This window comes from Humulus lupulus, chromosome 1 (assembly GCF_963169125.1).
Source record: "Humulus lupulus chromosome 1, drHumLupu1.1, whole genome shotgun sequence".
NCBI lineage: Eukaryota > Viridiplantae > Streptophyta > Magnoliopsida > Rosales > Cannabaceae > Humulus > Humulus lupulus.
The window spans coordinates 306,653,473-306,677,806 of NC_084793.1; the positions used below are offsets into that span (position 1 = coordinate 306,653,473).

At 34.1% G+C, this 24,334-nt stretch overlaps 3 protein-coding genes across 3 annotated transcripts; all 3 read left to right on the forward strand.

The window, feature by feature from the left end:
• The first annotated feature begins 6,668 nt into the window (after positions 1-6,668).
• On the forward strand, positions 6,669-14,259 carry LOC133812716 (protein MICRORCHIDIA 2-like). The gene is made up of 18 exons (XM_062246520.1): positions 6,669-7,120; positions 7,606-7,680; positions 7,760-7,794; positions 8,473-8,551; positions 8,654-8,743; positions 8,955-9,030; positions 9,595-9,673; positions 9,771-9,899; positions 10,312-10,410; positions 11,045-11,152; positions 11,240-11,389; positions 11,627-11,716; positions 12,026-12,077; positions 12,208-12,319; positions 12,536-12,770; positions 13,280-13,377; positions 13,544-13,586; positions 13,655-14,259. The coding sequence occupies exons 1-18, from the start codon at positions 6,841-6,843 to the stop codon at positions 13,769-13,771; spliced, it is 1,947 nt and encodes a 648-aa protein (XP_062102504.1). The 5' UTR covers positions 6,669-6,840; the 3' UTR covers positions 13,772-14,259.
• A 1,496-nt stretch (positions 14,260-15,755) lies between these two features.
• On the forward strand, positions 15,756-21,511 carry LOC133812717 (uncharacterized). Its single transcript, XM_062246521.1, has 13 exons — positions 15,756-16,019; positions 16,114-16,272; positions 16,389-16,637; positions 16,746-16,865; positions 17,040-17,120; positions 17,776-17,871; positions 18,274-18,369; positions 18,635-18,688; positions 18,783-18,986; positions 19,074-19,199; positions 19,415-19,480; positions 20,247-20,546; positions 20,662-21,511. The coding sequence occupies exons 1-13, from the start codon at positions 15,957-15,959 to the stop codon at positions 21,136-21,138; spliced, it is 2,091 nt and encodes a 696-aa protein (XP_062102505.1). The 5' UTR covers positions 15,756-15,956; the 3' UTR covers positions 21,139-21,511.
• Positions 21,512-23,037: 1,526 nt separating this feature from the next.
• Positions 23,038-23,427, forward strand: LOC133781357 (glutathione S-transferase T3-like). Its single transcript, XM_062220329.1, has one exon. It carries the CDS (start codon positions 23,038-23,040, stop codon positions 23,425-23,427), a length of 390 nt encoding a protein of 129 aa, XP_062076313.1.
• The last annotated feature ends 907 nt before the right edge of the window (positions 23,428-24,334 follow it).

Sequence of the window (24,334 nt, forward strand, 5' to 3'; positions counted from 1 at the left end):
TTACACCAAAAACTTATTCATATATATATTTGTCTTCCATTGAAGATTAAGATATATATATATGTTCAATATTGTTTTTCTTCTTTTTACTCTTTAGTGTTCTTAGATCTGTTCTAGTGTGATAGAGTTCGGGTATATTTGATTCGGCGAAGTAATTGAGTTACTTGTCGTTCACCGTTGTATCCTGGGAGATAGACGTCGAAACCTCGTAGAGGCAGCGAATCTGTTTTAAGGAAACTGTGTGTTACACAGGCCTTGGCTTTTAATTTTGTTCTTTATAATTATTGTGTAAATTAATTATAATTGTTATTTATATTATAAGTTATTTATATTATATTATTTATAATTAGAATATTGTTATATATATTATAAGTTATTTATATTGTATTATTTATAATTATAATATTATATTGTTATGTATATTATAAGTTATTTATATTGTATTATTTATAATTATAATATTTATGTATATTTAATTTAGTATATATAAATATTGTATTTATCATATTGCGTTTATTCAAGTATTATATAAGTTATGTTTTTCCTACAATCTTAAAACAGATTATTGTTTAAATATAATATTTGAATGTTAGATATATTTTATATTATTATAATGTTTAAATATATCTATTAGTGATATTTCTATATCTATATATTGAAAGATATTGTTATTGCGAAAAGTTCGTTTGAACTTAAATCTCACTAGAGAAGTTCTGGGAACTGAATATTTTCAAAGAAACTAGACTGCTGAGGCAGGGGCTAGACCCTTCTTCTAGTGTTCTTTGGAAATTATCTAGTAGAGATATTTGAGGCTGGATAAATACTCAAAGAAATATTCTACGAGAGGCTAGACCACGAATGGTTGGGTTTTTAACCCTTCCAGGCTAACCTAAGAATTTTCTTTAAGTTTGATATAATAAATCTATCAGCCATGGTGTCTGAGATAAACCTAGTCAATTCCAACCCAATGGAGTGGTGGATTGATACTGGTGCCACTCGGCATGTAGCTCAAACAAGAGTCTGTTCAAATCTTTTGAACAGGTAGATAATGGCGAGAAGATTTTCATGGGAAATTATGCCACATCTAAAATTGCGGGTCAAGGAAGTGTGATCCTAAAAATGACTTCTGGAAAGGAGCTGACTCTGAACAACGTACTGTACGTACCAGAGATCCTGAAAAATCTAGTGTCTGGTTCACTGTTGAACAAACACGGATTCCGAATTGTATTTGAGTCAGACAAAGTTGTTCTGTCCAAAAGTGGAATGTATGTGGGAAGTGGTTATGTAACTGATGGGTTGTTTAAACTCAGTATAATGGTTGTTAAACCAATTATCAATAAAGTTAATAACTCTTTTACTTACTTGCTTGAGTCTTCCAATGTTTGGCATGGTAGACTAGGACATGTTAATTATGATATTCTACGGAGTTTAATTAACTTGAATCACATACCAAAATTCCACATTGATTCAAATCATAAGTGTGAAACCTGTGTTGAGGCAAAACTAACAAGGTCTTCCTTCAAAACGATTGAAAGGAATAATGAACCCCTAAATTTAATCCATAGCGATGTATGTGATTTAAAATTTGTTCAACCAAGGGGAGGCAATAAGTATTTTATTACTTTTGTCGATGATAGCATGAAATATTGCTATGTGTATTTGCTAAAAAGCAAAGAGGAGGCTATAGAGAAATTTGTTCTCTATAAGACTGAAGTTGAGAATCAACTTAACAAAAAGATTAAGGTGTTGAGAAGTGATTGAGGTGGTGAGTATGAATCACCATTTCGTGAATTCTGTGCAAAAAATGGAATCATCCATGAAACAACTGCACCTTATTCACCTCAGCAAAATGGTGTTGCTGAACGGAAAAATCGTACATTGAAATAGATGATGAATGCGATGTTGATTAGTTCTGGATTGCCTCAGAACATGTGGGGAGAAGCTATCTTATCAGCTAATTATCTTTTAAATAAGATACCCAAAAAGAAAGAAGATAAGACCTCTTACGAGTTATGGAAAGGAACGAAACCTTCCTTCAAATACTTAAGAGTGTGGGGGTGTCTTGCCAAAGTGGTTGTACCTTTACCAAAAATGGTAAAAATAGGTCCAAAAACTATTGATTACATTTTCATTGGTTATGCACATAATAGTAGTGCGTATCGGTTTTTGGTGTATGAGTCTAAAATATCTGACATACACAAAAACACGATAATGGAATCCAGAAATGCGTCGTTCTTTGAACACGTATTTCCTCTTAGATCAAAAGAGGATTCAAGTTCGTTGAAACGAATACATGGGACTATTGCTGAAAATAGTCAGGATCAAAGTCAAGAATGTGAGGATGAACCTAGACGTAGCAAAAGAATTAGAACAGAAAAATCTTTTGGTCTAGATTTTCTGACCTATTTGCTAGAAGGTGAACCTCAAAGCTTTGATGAAGCTGTGAACTCCACTGAAGGCTCTTTATGGAAAGATGCTATTAATAGTGAGATTGAATCCATACTTCAAAATCACACCTGGGAATTAGTAGATCTTCCTCCAGGATGTAAGCCTTTAGGGACCAAATGGATTTTCAAAAGGAAAATGAAATCTGATGGTTCAATTGATAAGTATAAGGCACGACTTGTAATTAAAGGTTATAAGCAGTGTGAAGGCCTTGATTACTTTGACACTTATTCTCCTATGACGAGAATAAATTCCATTAGGATGATACTTACTATTATTGCGTTACACAATCTTGAAGTACATCAAATGGATGTGAAAACTGCTTTTCTAAATGGGGATTTAAATGAAGAAATTTATATGGAACAACCCGATGGGTTTTCCTCCCCAGGTCAAGAAAGAAAAGTATGTAAATTGGTGAAATCTTTATATGGTTTAAAGCAAGCATCAAAACAATGGTATGAGAAATTTGACCAAACTATGTTGGCAAATGGCTTCAAAATCAATGAATGCGATAAATGTATTTATGTTAAAGAAACAGATAATGACTATGTCATTTTGTGTCTTTACGTAGATGACATGCTCATTGTTGGAAGCAGTGATAAGATGATCAAATCCATCAAGGGTATGTTGAACTCGAAATTTGACATGAAAGATATGGGTCTTGCAGATGTCATTTTGGGGATTCAAATCTCAAGGATATCTGATAAGATCATTCTAAGTCAGTCACATTATGTGGACAAAATTCTTGAGAAATTCAACAAAGAAGATTTTGGTGTATCCAGAACCCCTATAGACTCGAGTCTACATTTGTTCAAGAACAAAGGGGAGAGTGTCTCTCAGGTAGAGTACTCTAGAATTATTGGAAGTCTAATGTACTTAATGAGTTGTACAAGACCTGATATAGCCTACGTAGTTAGTAAAATGAGTAGATACACGAGTAATCTAGGGTCTGGCCACTGGAAAGGAATAACAAGAGTACTTAGGTACTTGCGATTTACTCGTAGCTATGGGCTGCACTATACTAAATATCCAGCAGTACTTGAAGGGTATTGTGATGCTAATTAGATATCTGATATGAAAGATTCAAAATCTACGAGTGGATATGTGTTCACACTCGGTGGTGCAGCTGTATCATGGAAATCTTCTAGCTAGATCCACGATGGAATCTGAGTTTATTGCCTTAGACAAGTGTGGTGAAGAAGTTGAATGGCTTCGTCAATTTTTAGAAGATATTCCAAAATAGCCTAAACCAGTGCCAACTATTGGCATACATTGTGATAGTCAATCTGCAATTGGTAGGGCACATAATAATATGTATAATGGTAAGTCTAGACATATACGTCGTAGACACAATACCATTAGACAACTACTCTCAATTGGAGTTATCTCTATTGACTATGTGAAGTCAAAGGATAATATTGCGAATTCGCTAACCAAAGGGTTAAATAGAGAGTTGGTTGAAAAATCATCGAGGGGAATGAGTCTAAAGCCCATGAATGAATAAAGTCAATACAGTAGACACCCCACCTAGTTGATTGGAGATCCCAAGATCTAGGTTCAAAGGGACAACTAAAACTGTAAAGACTATGTTGGATCACAGTGGGGGTTATCCTCATTGTCCATTCCTATGATGAAACAGTGATAACCGTAAGGAAAAGGTTAAGCTATGCTTTTAGTGATTTCTTATGCGTCGAAATGTCGAGCAGAGTAATACGGGTTACTCTTAATTAAGAAAATCACCTATGTGAGAGAGAAGATGGGCTGCTTCTATAGGGATTGAATAAGGGCTCAATTCCTAGAATATCTCTTGCAGAACCAGGGAAATGTTCAGGGCCAAAACGAACATAATCTTGAGAACCAATATATGTCAGGAAAATTCCTGTGAGTGGTATATCATCGTTTACACGAACGGCAGAACAGTTCAAAGACATTGCGTCTACTGATCAGCCAGTAAAGTAAATATACTTACACAAGGGAAGGTTCAAAGGGTAACACCTACCTATCCTATGCGGGTTTCTAACGTTGAACTTTATCACCTAGGTCTAAACCATCTGTTGGTTTTTCTTGAGTCAGTTTTTTCATTCATGTGGGGGATTGTTGGATATTTTGAATGAAAAAAAAAAAACAATAGAGATTTTTTTTGTCTCACATTGTTTATAAATGAAAAATCTCCATAGTTAGAAACTATAAATAGACCTTAGTGGTCTTAGTTTCTTTTACACCAAAAACTTATTCATATATATATATTTGTCTTCCATTGAAGATTTTTTTTTTTTTTGAAATAAATATATATATGTTCAATATTGTTTTTCTTCTTTTTTACTCTTTAGTATTCTTAGATCTGTTCTAGTGTGATAGAGTTTGGGTATATTTGGTTCGGCGAAGTAATTGAGTTACTTGTCGTTCACCGTTGTATCCTGGGAGATAGACGTCGAAACATCGTAGAGGCGGCGAATCTGTTTTAAGGAAACTGTGTGTTACACAGACCTTGGCTTTTAATTTTGTTCTTTATAATTATTGTGTAAATTAATTATAATTGCTATTTATATTATAAGTTATTTTTATTATATTATTTATAATTATAATATTGTTATATATATTATAAGTTATTTATATTGTATTATTTATAATTATAATATTATATTGTTATATATATTATAAGTTATTTATATTGTATTATTTATAATTATAATATTTATTTATCTTTAATTTAGTAGATATAAATATTGTATTTATCATATTGCGTTTATTCAAGTATTATATAAGTTATGTTTTTCTTACAAAAGTATCATCTGGGGTAGGGACCTTTTACGAAGAGGATTGCGAAGACGTATAGGAAATGGAAAAGAAACTTTGGCCTTTAGTGATCCATGGATCCCAAGACCTCCATCTTTTCTCCCGAATACAATTGATAGATTTGATCCCCTTAGAGTACATGATCTCATTGAAACTCCTGGTTCGTGGAACATGATACGAGTCCAACAATTTTTTAATGCTGCTGATGCCCAAAACATCTTAACCATACCTCTAACTCAATTTGATCATCCAGATTCATGGCTCTGGCACTATACAAATCATGGGAACTATTTTGTCAAAAGTGGGTATAATCTAGGCTCAGCTATGGACACTGCACTGCCCTCTTCATCTGTTACACTAATAGCAATGTGGTGGAAGTCCTTTTGGGGAATCAAAATACTATGTAAAATTCTACATTTTGCTTGGAGAGGCTACCATGAAATTTTGCCCACTCTTAAAGGTTTAAATCGACGCAATATCTCTACACACAGTGTTTGCCCACTATGGGGTTTTGGAGAGGATTCTAATGTACATGCTGTCTTTTGGTATCCTTCCTCTAAAGAAATATGAGATCGGTGGGATTATCCTTTCATGTCACATAAGAAAGAAGACATTTCCTTTAAGGAGATTCTACTCTATACTTCTAAAATTTTGGAAAAAGAAAACTTTCAAAAAATGCTCATCATAGTTTGTGCAATTTGGTTCGAGAGGAATAAAATAACCTATGGACATCCAACAAGACAAGGACACCAATTGTTTGAATGAGTAACTCGATATTGGGAATCGATAAGAAGTACACAGAGAACGACGAGGCAACCCATACAAAATGCAAAATCTACAAATCAAAGAAGAGAAGATTCAGGGAATCAATCCAATTTCTTATCAGTAGATACTGCATTATCTAACCAGACAGAAATAATAGGATTTGGAGCAATCATCCTCTCCCCAGAAAAAGAAGTTATTGCAACTTTATCTAAGTCCTTAAAATGTAAGTGTTGTTGTTCTTTAAGTTAAAACTTACTACAAAATCTCAAAATTAATTGATAAGAGACAATCTTATAAGTGAGAACAAATGGTTATATCTATATTTGGAAACTTAACCAAAGGGATCCCTTTGGTTAATGTTATCTTATTGTTCTTGAGGGAGTTTTGTTTATAGTTTTTTCAATTCTTATGAAATTCTTTAGTTTTGTTTTTGTCTAAACTCCCTTATAAATTATTTTGTAGAAATATTATCTGCCTTTCCAGCAGAAACTATACACACAGTTGGTTTAGTCGCACTCAATTAGGCTCAAAGACTCGTAATTTAGCTAAACGTTATATTTTATGACTCCTTTTGTTTTTTTTTTTTGGCTTTAAATAATAACATAACATATAAGCTTGGAATTATTTTTTCAAATATTACTTATTCCGGGTATTTCTGTCAGATGTGACAAAAGTTTAATAATCTGTCCATGACGATTAGTTTTGGGGTTAGAAAAACTTTTCCGTTACATTCTGAATACTAATAAACTCCGTTCCCGACCCCAAAAAAAATAGTGCAAGGGTAGCAATCGTAGAGAACTATTTTGTGGAATTCAGAGGCGATTCGCAGTCGCAATGCCACTGAAATCCGAGAAAGATCTGGTTGAAATTTGCATTAGCGACGAAGAAGACGACGGTGGTGCCGGCGGTAGTGTGGGGAATAGCGATGCTTCCTCTAACAAAGCAGCTTCTGAGACCGACCCACCTCATGAACCTCAATCTCAATCTCCCTCGGATAACCGCACTTCTACAATTGCAACTACTACTTCCGACCCTTCAATCTTGGATTACCGTAGTTTCTGGAAAGCCGGCTCTTATGCCGTTAACTCCTCTATCAAGCCCCCTTCCTCCCAAGGTCAGTGGTCATCGATTCCTCTTTTGCTGTCTTTCTTTCTCGATGTACTCTTTATTTGCGTCACTATTTTTGTTTTGTATATGGGAAAGTGGGGTTTAGGATTTAGGGAGACTGGTTTCGTTTTATGTAAATTTAGTAACACACGATAGCGTTTTGCTTCATATGTTCGAGAAAAGGACCATGCATGGTTATTTTTCGTACCAAAATTCCCTACGAGAAGTTGATTGAGGGATGTTGTTTTCTTGAGCCATTGAATGTGAATGCTTGCTCTTGCTGAAGTTGAAAAAGAGTGGTCTTTGATCGGTTTTAAATTAACGCTAGCCCAATTCTTGTTTAGTTACATCAGTTTTGTGCAAAATCATGTACCATATTACTGGGAGTGATCCCCGTTTTTGTCCAAAGGAGACTACATCCGAAGTCTATGAAATTGTATGGTTTGGTGTACTTGATCATTGTCAGATTTTACTCCCAAAATTGCTTGACAGATCAATTGGAGCATGCTCGTGTTCATCCCAAGTTTCTTCATTCTAATGCCACCTCGCATAAATGGGCTTTTGGAGGTAAGCTGCATTGGCAAAGTTTCAAGGGTTTAAGTTCGCAAAGTTATCAATTAGTTAACATACATTTATTCATTTGCAGCCATAGCTGAACTGTTGGATAATGCAGTTGATGAGGTATGATATCACCTATTATCATTAATGTTTTCAGTGCATAGGTGTAATACACCTTATGAAATTGAATGTTAGATGTTTTTTTGCCAATTATAGAGGGAATGGTGGGTTTTACTTTTAATCTTTGGTGTTTCTGTGATGAGTTTCTATCCATTCACTGAAATTTTGCAAATGTAAGGCAATGAATAGTTTTTGACAACATTTCTTCCTCAAAAACTTTATTTGGATTACTTCCTAATTATGGAATGTAGATATAATAATTTAGTGAACTAATCATGCTTTGCATATGAAGGTTTATTTGTCAACCACTTATTAATGGGTATGAATTGGCACATTTTTGGATCTTTATACGATGTCGTGCTTCTTTCCTCTTATGTTCTCCTCAGCAAGTAATGAGATGAGCTTGCTTGAAGATGATATAGGGTTACTTGTTCAATTCCATAATTGTAATAAGGACTTCCAACAGTATTAGCCATAATAAATAGTTGCACATATGTGCCAAATTGTTCAAATGCAGCCTACAAAGGCTTATTAAACATAATCCCAGAACCTATTGAAGAAAGGGCTTTTACGATGGAAATTGAAAGATTACTGTATAAGCAACTAGTCAAATGCTTGAAATAGTATCATAGGAGATACGATAGTACTGTAACTACTTTTTTTTTTCTGTCTATAATTTAGATACACAGTGGTGCAACCTTTGTGAAGGTTGATAAGATTGATGTCATGAAGGATAATACTCCAGCTTTACTCTTCCAAGGTATAGTTTGGTGGGAAATTTTCCTGTTGTGATGATACTAGTTTATGCTTGATTTTTTAATCTTGTGGAAGGAAAGTTTCAACTTTCAAAACTTTCTTGTAGATGACGGTGGTGGAATGGATCCTGAATGCATTCGGAAATGTATGAGCTTAGGCTATTCTTCGAAGAAGACAAACACGACTATTGGGCAATGTAATTCTTATGATTTTTCTTATCACTTTAGCTTTTAGTGTAGCATGATTGACTTATCATTTGTGTAACTACAGTCTTTTCAACGTGCTTTAATTTCTTGTTTTGGCGTGTTTGAATCTTTTACCTTTTAACCCTTTGTGATTATATGGTCATCCAAATTCTAGATCTTTGTGTGTTTATTTCTCATTGTTTCGTGGATGTCTGTTTCTAGATGGTAATGGATTCAAGACGAGTACCATGAGATTAGGTGCTGACGTTATTGTTTTCAGTCGTTCAGCTCGTAAAAGGTATTCTTTCTTTTTTATTAATGTTGGTTGGTGCAACATCCAATCTTTATATGGAGATTGGTAATGGATTCTGTCTGGAAAATGGTTTCAATCGTATTTGCTTGATATAAATATTTGAGTACCCATATCTTATAATTGAATAGTTTGATAACTGCAATAACCTCTTAAGAGGGTGTCTATATTGTTAATATTCAAAGAATAGACTTTCCATTCCCTCACAATATTCTCTTTACTTAGATGTCTGTGGAACTCTGTAAATTTTCATTTCTACAATTATTTGCTAGACACTGCTTTAACAGACTCATTATCTCTTGGATGAAAGTGTATCTTAGCTTGAATTCTCCAGTTCTAGTGATTTTTAAAATAATTAATGCATTTATATGCTTGTTGTATTAGGTTGCATTCATTGGTCCTGAATAGTCGCTTGCCTATACTAACTGTCTTCTACACTAATGTTATTTATCAATTTTTTTCGTACTTGTGATAATGCATAGTTTCTTTATGTCAGGTTGAGTAATAAAATTATAATTTTCAATGACATTTTTTCTTTAAATTGTATTTTAGCCAAGCTACTCAGAGTGTTGGACTTTTATCATATACATTTTTAAGAAAAACTGGGCAGGACGATGTTATTGTTCCAATGGTATTCACATCCTTAACTTCCAGGGTTGTAGTTTCCTCTTTGAGAGTTGCATTTATCTATATTTTTGGTATTTATACTTTAATTTGCTTTCATGCAGGTTGATTTTGACATTAGTTCTAACTGGGCAGAACCAATAATTTATGGTTCACATGATGATTGGTCTTCTAACATGAAAACAATCCTTGAGTGGTCTCCATTTTCATCAAAAGAGGAGCTCATGCTACAGGTTAATTTGGGGTTTTTTCTTTTTTGAAACTAGGCTCCCCCTACAATATTTGGGGACCAAGAAACTATAGCAATTGTTATGTAGGTACCCAGGAGGGACTTGAAACCAGACCAAACCGATATATTATTGTTGAATTTCTCCTTGTCTTACATTATTATGAAGATAAAATATGCTTTTGCATGTTTGTTGGTGTTGCTTACAAATTACCAACTGTTGTTATTCTTTTTTAAAAATGTTTTGGCAAGGAGTTAATGTGAAAGTGGTTATGGACATTCTCATTATGGAATTTGCTGAAAGAAATATTTGAAATTTATTTAAATTTGTTAAAAGTTAAATCTGTAACAACCATAGCCAGAGTATTTCTACATTTGGCTTGCTTTTGTATACTCTGAATGGTTGTTATATTTCTCAGTTTGAGGATATTGGAGCTCATGGAACAAAAGTAATTATATACAATTTGTGGCTGAATGATGAAGGCATATATGAGCTGAATTTTGATGACGATGATGAGGTAAGCTGCAGCCGGTGGTGCTCAAACTGTTAAGTAATATGCTCTTAAAAATCCTATTTACCTACATATTTCTGAAGGAAGTGTTGTTTTATGGTAATGTGATATTAGATATCCCCAATGAGATGGTATACTTATTATAATTAAAAAAAGCTGATTTTAGACAGGTGGAGACATCTTGACCATACTTAAAGTAGGCCGTAACTAGACACTTATTACCTATAAGATCATCTTCTGTCACCCACACAATATTATGAAGTGGAACTATGGAATCTTAGTAGTCACATGAAAATTTGTTTTACATTCACAAATCCATTCCATTTAACCCTTCTAGTTGCGAAGTTTAAATTTATGAGAATTTTCAACCATAATATGAATACTAAGAAAATGTGATGAGAGGAACAATCATTACTAAACTAGCATTACTCTGTTAGGGTGCACGGTTAGAATTCTGCAAACCTTTTCGAAGTAAACTATCAACTTTGTTTTCAAAAGTTGAAAGCTCTAAGAAATTAACACATGTTGCCTATGACATGTATATTGAAGTGTTTTTTTTCTTTTTTCTTTCCAGTTAATGATCATATCAACAGACATAAGTTTGATTTTGATAGTGTGGTTCTTGTTTTTCCTTGATCAGGATATTCGGTTGAGAGATGAAGCTAATCGTGGAAGTTCAACTAAATTAAACAAAAAAATAGCTGAAATACAATCCCATATATCTTACCGGATCCGCTACTCATTAAGGGTCTCTTTGCCAACTTTTAGTGGTCTTCTTGTTATGGTTCTGCATTGCTTATTTGACAAATGATATGTTATAATTTCTTGTTTCTAGGCATATGCCTCCATCCTGTACCTCAGAAAATTTGCAAACTTCAATATAATACTAAGGGGGAAACCTGTAGAGCAATTTAATATAGCAGATGAGTTGCAATATCCAATGATTGTACCATACAGGCCCCAGATGGGTACAATAATAGCTGAGGTAATACTATGTTTCGGAGAACAAGCATTAATTTTTGCCTTCTTTTATTATGCTCTTTCAAGGCAATGATACCATGATATAGAAAATTTGGATTTTATCTATAATTATTGCTATTTGTTACTAGGATATAGTACAGAATAAGCATCAGGACCCCCCCCCCCCCCGCGAAAGCATATATTATCTTTCTTTTGTCTCTCTCGCCCTCTTACACATTTAACTTAAAATCTTTTGTTTTAGGCGGTGGAAACAAAACTTGGGTTTATAAAAGAGGCACCTGCTCTTCCAGTTTGTGGATTCAATGTTTACCATAAAAATCGCCTCATCAGGGTATGTTCTGGTGGTATTAATTTTTCATGCTGTTCAACATATGAACTGTGATCTTTTGCATTTACTGTTATATTGAATACTATTTTTTGGGTTGTTGGAAATTTGCTTAGTAGAGAACTTTGGAATTTCAATTTAAGCAAAAACATTACAAGAATGGAAGACGTACTCATTAATAGGAGTGGCTTGAATTACCCTTTTAAAATGTGTTGACAATACAAATGGAATTTTTTTAATTATCTATCTTTAGTCGTATGAAAAGGATTTGTTGGATCTAATGGTGATGCTATGTATTTGTCAACACTGTTGCAGCCATTCTGGAAAGTCACTGTTGATGGTACTTCAAAAGGGAGTGGTGTTGTTGGTATTTTTGTTGTTTCCTTCTTTCCCCTATATTTTATTTGTTTTATTCCAGGGATTTTGATCGAGTATTCAGTCTTTTTATACTGTTGCTCCATATTCTGTTAGTGTTGAATTATTGATGAATACTGTAGGAGTTCTTGAAGCAAATTTTATAGAGCCTGCACATGACAAGCAAGATTTTGAGAGGTCATCATTATATATTCGGCTTGAAACTAGGCTGAAACAAATGGTTAATGATTACTGGTGAGTTGTGTATGTCTGCTCCAAGTTTGTGACAATTTTGATTCAACTGCCTGATCCCTTGTTCTCTTACTTAGAGGTCCTAGTTTTCATTTTTGTAAACTGATGAATTGAGTTTTTCAGAACAAAAGATCTAGCCCTAGTTTCATGGTTATAATTTTCTTGAATTTGTCACATTTAAAATAATAAATAATTAAGCAATATGATTTGGACAAGCAGGAAAAACAACTGTCACCATATGGGATATCAGATTCCCGGCACCAGTGTAAGCAAGAAACAAAAGGATCACCCTGTACAAAATCAATCTTCTGTTGGACATACCGCCAATGTCGAGAAGCAGTTGCCAGCCAATCGAACTACTGTTGGTCTTCCAGCTAATGCCACACAGGATTTAAGGAATAGTGTACCACCTGGATTTGGTCCGAGAACTAATATTCACAGTAATTTGTCTGCTGTAAGTGACCAACATATATTTTGTTATTGCTCCTATTACGTATGTTTTCTCATCTTTTCAATTCAAATACTGCATGAGTGCAAGGTTATGCATATTTAATTACATGGGCTTGCCTAGGTGTCTGATAGGATGTGGGAGTTATCAATGTCTTAAAATGCAGGCTCATATGGAAAAATCAGCTGATTTTAAGTATCGCTTTATAGCTTTTGAATTACAAGGACAATGCATTTTTACATTGCTCCATTGGTGCTCAGCCTAATAGTTTGGAAATGAAGGAATGTGGTTCTCTTGATGAATTGTCCTTTAAGTTATTTTTTCTTGGACATGTTATGTATGTCATACATATTCTAGATAGCCATATACCTATGTCTCACCCATGATGCGTCTGATTTGACACTCGCGAAACCCTCTCATTTTATGCATCTTTGTTTTTGTTGTACAAAATTTGAAGCATCAATGGGTGTCCTTTTATTTCCCACTTGAAATGTTTTAACGAAAAGTCTTTGCAGGGATTGAATGAAGTAGTTGACCTAGTAGATGCGGCAGATGAAACAGAATCCTTGTCCGTTGATCAGATATGTGAAGAAAATGTCCAACTTTTCCTGAGGTATATATTACAGTTAGATGATCTATTTGCATGTGTTAGACTAGATTGTGGCAGCAACTGCTCATGTTTTCTCCTTTGATTTTCAGCTATGAAATGAAATTCACTCTTGATAGTATGTAATAATTATGTTCTGATGAATGACCACTGAGAGACCTTTTATCTACAGGTGTGAAGAACATGTGAAAAAACATACTGAATTAAAACAGATGGTAGGTGTTTATAATTCTAGCTAAGTAACATTTTAGTTGAAACAATGTAATGAACTGTGATTGAACAGATTGCAAGCTTGGAGAAGAATCTGGAGGAGTCCAAAAGGAAGTGCATTCAACTTGCAGCCTATGTTGAGACTAAGAAGAAGCAAAACTTGTCAAATCAAACTTCTGAAAAGGTTTGAATCAGGTGAAACTACAATCTGAACCGTTGGCTGGCCGATGATCACCTTTGCGAAATCGCCCTTTGTCGAGAAAATCTTTGTGTACATTCATGTTTTGATCTGTACAGTTTCCTCTGTAAATGTTCTTAAATGTGGTTTGAACCTTAAAATGGTGTAGGCTTACTAGTAAGCTGGTCGGTTTTACGGCGTTGTGAAGCTCGGTTTCTCTGTGGAAAGTTCAGGATTTTGTTAAGAAGGTTGAAATTTGCAGAGGGGAAATTTTGTGAGAGAAAAGACTAAGCAAAAGAAAAGGGAGTAAATTTTTATGAAATTTTATAAAAAAATTCTTTTCAAGCTTTTCTCTTTGTAATTATTAAGTTCAAACAATTCGAGGGATCTTCAGCAGGATTATGTTTTAACTTTTTTATTTTTAATTAGTATTATACAAACAATTATATGGAAAAGAACTATATAATGTAGGAGAACGGCAGCAATTATTATTTTTTTTACTTTATTTTAAAAGAACTAAAAATAGTAATCTTTATTGGATTGTAATTTGTAAGTTGGTCAAGAGTGATAATTATGTTGAAAAATTGATCACGAAAAATGAAGTTCATAAACTCATGAATTTTTTATTTTTTTTAACTGAATCAAACTCAGAACTCAATTAGCTTCAAATTAAATATAAAAACATTATCATATCACATAAATTAAAAATAAATTCAAAGGGTTAATCTCTAGAATATAAGGGTTTATATATTTATTTATTTATGAAGTGTCACTCCCTACAATATAAAACAATTATTTATATACAGATTTATATATTTTTTGGATTTGTGTTTTATTACTTGGATCTTAAGTTTTTTATAAATAATTTTTTAGATTATGTATTTTGTAAAATGATTTAAATATAATTTTAATTTTAATTTTGGTCAAATTTTTTGAGCTAAAATTATAAATAATTCACAAAACTAACAATTTAAAACAAAAATAAAATTATTTTATATATTTAATTTTTTCTAATCAAAATTAAAATTAAGCTGATGAATTTATTTGAATCATTTTGTAAAATATAACGTATAAAAAATAATTTCTGAAAATATAAAATCCAAAGAACTTACCAAAAAAACAAAGAAACAGCAAACATTTTCTTTTTACTAGATACAAACAACGTGCAATATGCACGTTTGCTTAGTTTTATTTATAAAATTTATTAATTATTTTTATTAAATTTATATTAATGTCATATAAATTTCAACTAAATATCATATTTTAATTAAATATATTATTTATTTATGTTTAAGTTTATGTTTGTTCTAATTTTTAAATTTGGGAGTGACAACAATAGATTATATATTATATGTTTAATGTAATATTAAATATTATACGTTATTGCTATTTTTTTTTTAAAAACAATTTGTTGTTAATTGACAATAGATTATATTATATGTTTAATATGATATTATTCTAATAAGTAAGTTTAAGTTTAATTAAATTTTATTTAATTTATAAAATGTATGATTTTATTATTTTTAAATAATTATTATTGTAAAATATCTCAAAAATATCTTATTTTAATTTGTTTAATTATTTATTATTTTAAAATAATTATCATTGTAAAATATCTAAAAAATATTCTATTTTAATTTTTTTAATTATTTATTATTTGTAAATAATTATCATTGTAAAATATCTCAAAAATATCCTATTTTAATTTTTTAATTATTTATTTTATTTTATTACTACCGTTAAATATAATAATATTCTGTTAAATATAAGAATATTCCGTTAAAGTTAACATTTAAAAAAATAAAAAACCGTTAAAACCAAAAATTTCCGCTATCTACACACTTATTATATAGAAGAGATATATATATATATATAAATTAGTTCTAGAATATTAGAGGGGAATAAATAAATAGTTAAATTCTCTCTAAATAAGTTATGTAAATAAATCCATTAGAAAAAATAAGTAAATAAATATACAGTAAAAAAAAAAGAAGAAGCAGAAGAAGGAAAAAAGATCCATTTTTGAGAGAGATTGGGCCGACCCGCGTTCTCGAGGGAAATCAGAGAAGAAAATCAGTGCATAGCAGTCCGGCTACAATCTTGAGTCAACTTCTCTCTCCTATGCTCCTCTCTTCATCATCTTCTTCTTCTTCTTCAAATTTGAGCTGATAAGTCAGCTGATTCTGAGTGCGTCAATATGAGGAAGCGAGATTTGGCCATTCTTATGCTCTCTGCTTTCGCTATCTTCTTCTCTCTTCATGTACAAACTAAATAATTAACCCTTTTCCTTTTCCTTTCTGATTCTATGCCTTCTGGTTTTTCTCCTTATCCAATTTTGATTTTTTCTGTTTCAGCATGAGGGTGATTTCTCTTTCCGTGAGGCGTGGATGCATCTCACGGATGAGTACCCAATTAAGTTCGAGGGCGAACGTTTGCCGCCTCCTATTGTCGCTGATCTCAACGGTGATGGCAAGAGAGAAATCCTCGTCGCCACATACGATGCCAAAATTCAGGTTCTTTATTATTATTATTTTTTTCACTTTTCATGAGATTTGAGGCTTACCCATTTGGTAATAAGGTGTGTCCTAGTGCTTTTGTATTGTAAACTGAGATGGGTCGTTCGCCTCAGATTTTGGAACCACACAGTCGGCGTGTGGATGAAGGGTTCAGTGATGCGCGTGTGATCGCAGAAGTGAGCCTTTTGCCTGACAAAGTTCGTGTCTCCTCTGGGAGACGTGCTGTAGCGATGGCTACTGGGGTTATTGACCGTCAAAAACCAGGGAAAGCCGTGAGGCAGGTCCTTGTCGTTGTCACATCGGGTTGGACCGTCATGTGTTTCGATTCTAACCTCAAAAAGCTCTGGGAAAACAATTTGCAGGTTTGAGCTCTCCTTGCTGTTTTTCTTTGTTGGTTGATTCAGCTTGTTGTTTAATTACTTGGCTATTTTCATTTTGGAATGCACTTAAACATTTGTGGTCGTTGACAGGAGGATTTTCCTCATAATGCTCACCATAGGGAGATAGCAATCTCAGTTAGCAATTATACTCTGAAGCATGGAGATTCAGGACTGGTTATTGTTGGTGGAAGAATGGAAGTGCAGCCTCATGTATGTGTTTGATCCTTTCAGTAGCGTCATTAAATTAGGAGTTTCTGTTTGATGTTTATTTTAGAGTTACTAAATGGGATTTATATTTCTTGAAAATCTCGAAGTTAAATCTTCTTTTATTGGCAAAAAAGCAATGTCATGTAGAACAAGTGTAAACATTTTGTTGTGTTTTAGATTCTTTTGGATCCTTTTGAAGAAATAGCAGCAGAGAAAAGTTCCGAGCAGCGAGGAAGAAGCACAACCGAAAAGAAGGAGGTAAAGTCAATTTTAGCTTGCGATAAGCATTTGTGTGTTTCATTACTTTTGGTCTTGTACTTGTTATATATTTGATAGAAAGTTTTATAATATTTCTCATTAAACTCTGCAACCAGATTTAATGTGTGCTTTACTACCTAATAATAGCTAGCAATTAGAAATTATTTTTAGACTTCAAGAGGAGGAAGCTGCATTATCCATGTCTTTTTAGGGTATTATGTCTTCTTGAAGATGTGTAGGGTGTACACCCAAGAGGGGTAGCTCAAACGGTCATGCAGGTGGATAGTTCCTACAAGATTTGAGGATTGAGTCACTCTTGGGTACTTGCATAGTAATCTCAATAGTTTATTGGTCTCCAAATATTTTAGAGTTAGGCAAGGAGCCTCATTTCCAAAAAAAAAAAGGTGTAGCTTGTATAATTTTCATCCTAAAGAGGATTGTTCGATGATACTGTGGCTGCAAATTTTATTATTTTGCAATGAACTAATGAATTAAGATGCTTCGTATTTATCCTCCAAAAGGAATAAGGAAAACTATTGCATATGATTCTAGTAAGAATAGCAAAATGCCTTTTATTTATTTAAATCTCAGTATTGGAATGTTTGTTTGTCATTTTTAAGATAGTATTTGCCCTTTTTTTGAAAAATTTGTGCAGGGATCTGAAAATCCAGGAACTGCAGACTCACGTCATTTTAAATTTTATGCATTTGCTGGTGGCTCTGGCGCGATCAGATGGCGTGGAAAGAATGAGGTGAGATTTTTCAATATAAATTCATTTTATTGATGAAAAAAGAAAATAGAAAAAACATGATATCTTTTAGTTTAAGAAAGAACTACCCTACCTCAAATATTTTGGGGCTACACCTTGATCACTTGAAGATGACTCTAGCTTGGAATTCTATGATAAATGTGTTCTTCTTGATTGCGTGTCAATGTAAACTTGACTAATTTATCTGTGAGACAATGGAAGTTCTTTTATTTATTCTTCTTTCTTTTTGTTTGCTATTAATATTATTATATTTTTATTTAAAGTATTTAGCAATTAAATTATGTATAGTGAGCTTAAATGTGGAGTTGCTCTAACGTTCTAGGCTAGCATCTAATTAAGATGCTGACACTGCTAACTTACTAATGTCATAATTCTTTTGTTTAGAATGTTGAAGGTCATTCTTCAGATGCATCACGGTTGATTCCTCAGCATAACTACAAGCTTGATGTTCAGGCACTGAATAGTCGCCATCCAGGAGAGGTAATCCATGTACAACAGTTTGTCAATATTTGATGCATGATATCTTTAGCTCTTGCTCCTTACTATGATCTATTATGCGTTACAAGTAATGTTTGAAGTGTGCTTATGAGGTAACATTACCCTAAATATGCATATGAACTTATGAACATACTCTCTCTCTCTGACATATGCATGCATACTCCTATTGCTTTTTGTATAACATAATTTTGCTATAATTTGGACTTCTTTATATGAGATAAGCTCCCTAAAACATGCCAAGTTGTAGTATGAATGCAGGGAATTCAGAGAATCAATTCTTGGAGTCATGCCACACCACTGGGTACGTTAATAAGTATTTATACTCCTTCTTTTTCCTCAATTTTTTTATTTCTTTGGCAGTGAGTGATTTTTGATACGTCATTTTCTATTATCAGGATAGGAGAGAGGATACTTTGTTAAAACTAGCGCATTTCAGGAAGCATAAAAGGAAAACCTTGAAGAAGACACCTGGAAAGTCGCTTACCTTACCTTTCCACAAGCCTGAGGAAAAGAATCGGCCCGGGAAGGACTCAACAAAGAAAATTCCAAACTTAATCGGGAAAGTTACTGAGCGTGCAGGGTCCTCAAAATTAAAGAAGGTCAGATTTGTCAGGCTGTCAGCAATGCCTGTTTTCAGTTTTGTTTCACGGGTGCCTTTCCTTACATTGTTTCTTTTATTGTTGCAGCCTTTACCTTATATTCCCACCATAACAAACTACACTCAGCTTTGGTGGCTCCCCAATGTCATTGTGGCTCATCTGAAGGAAGGAATAGAAGCTGTTCATCTGGCAACTGGCCGCACTGTTTGCAAGGTAGAGTTAGTATTTTTCTAATCAACTGCCACTCACATGAAGTTACACTTCATTTTTTTTTTTTACATTTATGTAACTCAAATTAGAAAATGGTTAATCTCCCCCTCTTTCTCTCTCTCTCTCTCTCTCTCACACACACACATATATATGCTTGTATTAATATTTTGTAGATAATTTCTCCATATGTTAACAAAAAAATTCATTGATCACGCCAGCTTCATCTTCAAGAAGGGGGCCTTCATGCTGATATTAATGGTGATGGAGTCCTAGATCATGTACAGGTGCGTACTCTTCTTTCTCTTCTCTTTTATTTGGGCTTCATTAAGTCTTACAACCATTGACACAATAAATTATTGCTGCGGTTGGATTTCTGAATCCAACCATTTCACTAGTGTGTTGGATACATTATTTAGTTAAGGTTACACACTAATCTTAAAAGTTATTGGATGTCTGATTCTTGCTGGCTGATTTGGCATAAAGAACAACGATTTAGCTTAGGATGGAGTTGTGTAGACTAGAAAACATTAAACGTGGATAAGATTTAGATGCTTAATTCAATTTTATGAGTCACTTGGGAACTCCACACAGAGAAATCTCTTTTCTTTCACAAATCTAATCACGCCTCTCCCCATAGCCTATTCGGCTATTTATACATTTAGATGGAGCCCCTCAATGACTTGGACTTAGTTAATTTACTTGTCCAGTCAGCACTACTAATACATTTCATTTATCCAGTCAGCATTACAAGAAATATTAGAACTAATCCTATTAATACAGCTAGGACATTAAACACAGTTAATAAAACTAATCAAATGGTGTGTTGTGTAGGCCTTCTCCTAGAACAAGTGTACAGTATAGGAGGTCTAACAGAAAGTAGTCTTTTGGTGAGTGTTGGTTAATTTTTGAGTTGAGACTCGCAAGGGGGAGTGATGAAACTTTTATGATTTCTATAATGATTTTGTGGAGATAATATTACAACTTGCAAGTTCTGCCCCATGGGAGTAGACGATATTCGCTGAACCATGTTAATTTTGTTTGACTTCACAGGCTGTGGGGGGAAATGGGGCAGTGCAGACAGTTGTTAGTGGATCTATGGAAGTGCTGCGGCCTTGTTGGGCCGTGGCAACCTCTGGTGTACCAGTGCGAGAACAGCTTTTTAATGCCTCTATATGTCATCATTCTCCTTTTAACTTGTTCCAGCATGCAGAATTTAGTAGGCACTTTGGTCGAAGTCAAGATTTAGTCTCTGTGGAGGTAGCAACACCCATCCTCATACCAAGAAATGATGGCCATAGGCATCGCAAGGGAAGTCATGGTGATGTTGTATTTTTGACAAATCGGGGAGAGGTATGCTTGTCCTTCATGAACTTACATATGAGGTTCCTAGTTATGGTCTGCAGTGTATAGAGGACACTGTTTTTTGTTTGGATGGTTTGTTTAGTATCATTGTGCCTTTTCTCAGGTAACATCATACGCCCCAGGCTTGCATGGACATGGTGCTGATTGGCAGTGGCATCTTTCAACAGCTGCTACTTGGTCAAATCTTCCATCTCCCTCCGGGATGATGGAAGCTGGTACAGTCATCCCTACGCTTAAAGCATTTTCCTTGCGTGTTCATGATAATAGAGAAGTGATCCTTGCAGCTGGAGAACAAGAGGCTGTAGTTATTTCTCCAGGAGGAAGTATTTTAGCATCAATAGAGCTCCCGGCACCACCTACACATGCATTGGTCAGTGAGGACTTCTCAAATGATGGGCTGACCGACCTCATTCTGGTGACCTCCACCGGTGTTTATGGTTTTGTCCAGACCAGGCAACCAGGTGCCCTCTTCTTCAGCACGCTGGTTGGCTGCCTTATACTTGTAATGGGTGTCATATTTGTTACCCAGCACCTAAACTCTGGGAAGGGGAAACCTCGGGCTTCATCAGGTGCTCGGTGAATACCAAAGGCTCTAAACTAGGATATAAACTAAAGAAACTGCCTGTTCGACGGAAGCAAGCGTGATGGCGCGGAAAGTTGGAAGATTTGTCTTTCTGAGGTGAGAGATTGATTCATCAGGTCAACGATCTTAGAACCCTATGGAATTATATTTAAAGAAAAACTTAAGAGGACTAGCTTTCCTTCTTTTGAGTTTGTTCATCCTGATGCAGTTTCCAGTTAATATGTGCTTCTCTCCTCTACAACTACAAGAGCTTTTTTGCCTGTAAAAATTAACTAATGTAACCTTGAATCAAAGGCATCTTCTAAAAAATTTTGGGTTACAATTTATACCGTTTTTTCTTTTTAATACAATGGACTACCTTTAACCTTTACTTTTTATTTTTATTTTTGGAAAACTTGATATGTTCTGCAGAGCCCAGCCCGTGTGGAATTTATTATATAAGTACATAAATATATTTATATATTCTGTTCTCTTTCTGGTTTGAACTATCATCTATCACATAAGCAGACAAGTTCATTGATAGAGCCATTGCTGTAAAGTTGTCCTTTTCAACTACCACCAACTGTTTCTTACCCATCTATGAACATGGGAATTACCTACCACGACCGTACAACATCCTGTTGTCCACTTCATGTTAAACAGAACATTACTATAGCCATCAACACTCAATGTGCTTCCCTTTCTTGAATATGGCCTTAGATTTTGTCATTTTGCAGAGTGTTGGTGGTGGTTTATCACCCCAATTGGTTGAACTCGACCTGGGTTTTATGGATTCTCTGACCTAGTGTGAGTCTATTGGGGGGGTTGCTCTTGGTCTCTGCTCTGGTTGAAGTTCTCCATGGCTTTGTTCTATATGTCTCTGTGGCCTCAAGTTCACACCTTGCACAGTCTGAGGACACCATAGATAGATTGTGTCTCATCCCAAGATGGCCTCTTCGGTCTTGGGGTTTCTTTGGACTATTGAGTAGTACAGGGCGGCTCATCCATGTTACAAATTTGGCATAAATCTAAGGCTTCAAATTTTGTTTAATTTTATGTATAAGAAATAAGGCCTAAAACAAATTTCTTCATTCTAACTTCTCCATTAAAGATCATTTGGCATGTATCCTACTAGTGTTAGAATCTTCTAATTTTAAACTTTTGGTGACATCACGCTCTCTACCCCCTGACATACTGTGGTATTTTGTAGGATAAACCCCATAAGAGCAGCTCCAATGCCCGTGGTCAAAGAAATAGCTCTCTCACAGGCTACCTAATTGGTTGATGGCTTATCATTGGAGTGAAGGGTGGCTTTTCAATTTTGAAGGAGTGCTACTTTGTTTTTTTGTTTTTTTTTTTAATTATACATATATATTATATGTAGTAAAATATTATTGTTGGTGTAAAAAACGGTATAAATTATTACTGTTTATATTATTGTCAATATATTAAAAAAATTTCTTCTATAAATACTCATCTATTTCATTCAATTTTCACACCATTTCATACATTTTTCTTCCAAATTATCAATATCACAAAAAAAAATTTCTTACCAATGGATTCACAAAATTTTCCAAATACCAACACCCAAAATCCAAATTTTCAATATTCTCAAAATTCATCATATTCTCCACATACCAACCCCCAAAAACCAAAATTTCAATATTCTCATTTCAATCAAAATTTTCAAAATACTCCTTCTACCCCCAAAATCCAAATTTTCAATATTCTCAATTAAACCAAAGTTTTCTAAATTCTCAAAATTATCCCATAGCCTCATACCCTTTTCAAAATTTTGGCTCTTTTGAGACGCCCCAACAAGCTCTATTCTTCACACAACCAAATTCACTACCATATGCCTTTCATATGCCTTCCCTACACCAACACGAAATTATTTCAAGAAATTACAGGTCAAGTATGGAAAAGTCTAGTATTGATTTGAATTGTGAAATATCATCCTCTGAAACCCAACCTGAACATGATGTTGAAGGGTTGGAAAATGTAGTTCTACACAATGAAGATGAATCAAGGCATAAAGGTAAAGTCAAATGGAGCAAGGAAGCCACTATACTTCTGATAAGTGGATGGCTTAATACATCTAAGGATGCCATTGTGGGGAATGACCAAACTTCTACACATTTCTGGGCTCGGATTGCAGAATACTACAACACCAACCAAAAAGGCGAGCAAGCAAGAACTGGAAGGCAATGCAAAGATCATTGGAACAAGATGAATCAAAAGGTGGCGCGTTTCAATGGGTGTTATAAACGAGTACAACAAGCACATCACAGTGGTTGGTCTGATTAGCAAATTCTTGAGAATGCACATTAATTGTACAAATATGAAAATAGCAACTCAAATTTTCTGCTTGTGGACTGTTGGAGATTGCTAAAGGATGAGCAATACAATATACCAACCAAAAGGTGGTAAGAGAACAAAGGTGTCAGAATCAGGGGTATTTACTTCTTCTTCCAATGCAGACTTCAGTGATGATGAAGTACGTGAAGTGCGCCCTACTGGCCAAAAGGCAGCAGAGAGAAAAGGGAAGGAAAAAAAAGACACAAATACTAGATTTATAGAGATTAGTGAACGGAAAGCATCTGCATTGGAGAAATTGGCGACGATAAAGGAGAAAGAGGCAGAAGATAATAGGATGACAAAATACATGGATTATCTCATCATGGACACGTCGCACATGACTCTTGAACAAAAGAAAGATCATGAAAACTTGTGTACTTATATTAAGAATAATATCTTGAAGTTGTAATTGTTATGTATTTTTATCAACCGCATTATTATGTATTTTATTTTATTTAAATAAATTATTCTTTATTTTAATGGCTACATATATATGTCACCATGTCTATAAATACCAAATTTCAATATTCCTTTTACTCAACTCTCCATTCAATCCTTCATTTTACTCTCTCATTCATCTTTCATTCCCAAATATCATATACTCTAAGTTCGACAATGGATTCGCCAAATTCTCCGAATCCATACGACAATATGAGTCTAGAGGATATCATAATTGCAGAGTGTACTGACGATCATGATGATCAATATTTCAAAGCGCTCATGGATGGGGGTAGCTCAACAAGACAAGGAAGAAAGAGAGCCCACATTGATAAGGGTCATGTAGAAGGACACCAACGTTTGTTCGATGACTACTTTTCTGATGAACCGGTGTATTAGGGGCGACATAGTCTGCTGT

Coding starts and splice junctions, on each gene's coding strand:
- LOC133781357 (XM_062220329.1), top strand. CDS start 23,038: ATGGAAAAGTCTAGTATTGATTTGAATTGTGAAATATCATCCTCTGAA.
- LOC133812716 (XM_062246520.1), top strand. CDS start 6,841: ATGCCACTGAAATCCGAGAAAGATCTGGTTGAAATTTGCATTAGCGAC. Junction 11,390..11,626: donor TGGGTACAATAATAGCTGAG/GTAATACTATGT, acceptor CTTTTGTTTTAG/GCGGTGGAAACAAAACTTGG. Junction 13,587..13,654: donor ATACTGAATTAAAACAGATG/GTAGGTGTTTAT, acceptor GTGATTGAACAG/ATTGCAAGCTTGGAGAAGAA.
- LOC133812717 (XM_062246521.1), top strand. CDS start 15,957: ATGAGGAAGCGAGATTTGGCCATTCTTATGCTCTCTGCTTTCGCTATC. Junction 17,872..18,273: donor GATGGCGTGGAAAGAATGAG/GTGAGATTTTTC, acceptor TCTTTTGTTTAG/AATGTTGAAGGTCATTCTTC. Junction 18,987..19,073: donor GGTCCTCAAAATTAAAGAAG/GTCAGATTTGTC, acceptor TTATTGTTGCAG/CCTTTACCTTATATTCCCAC.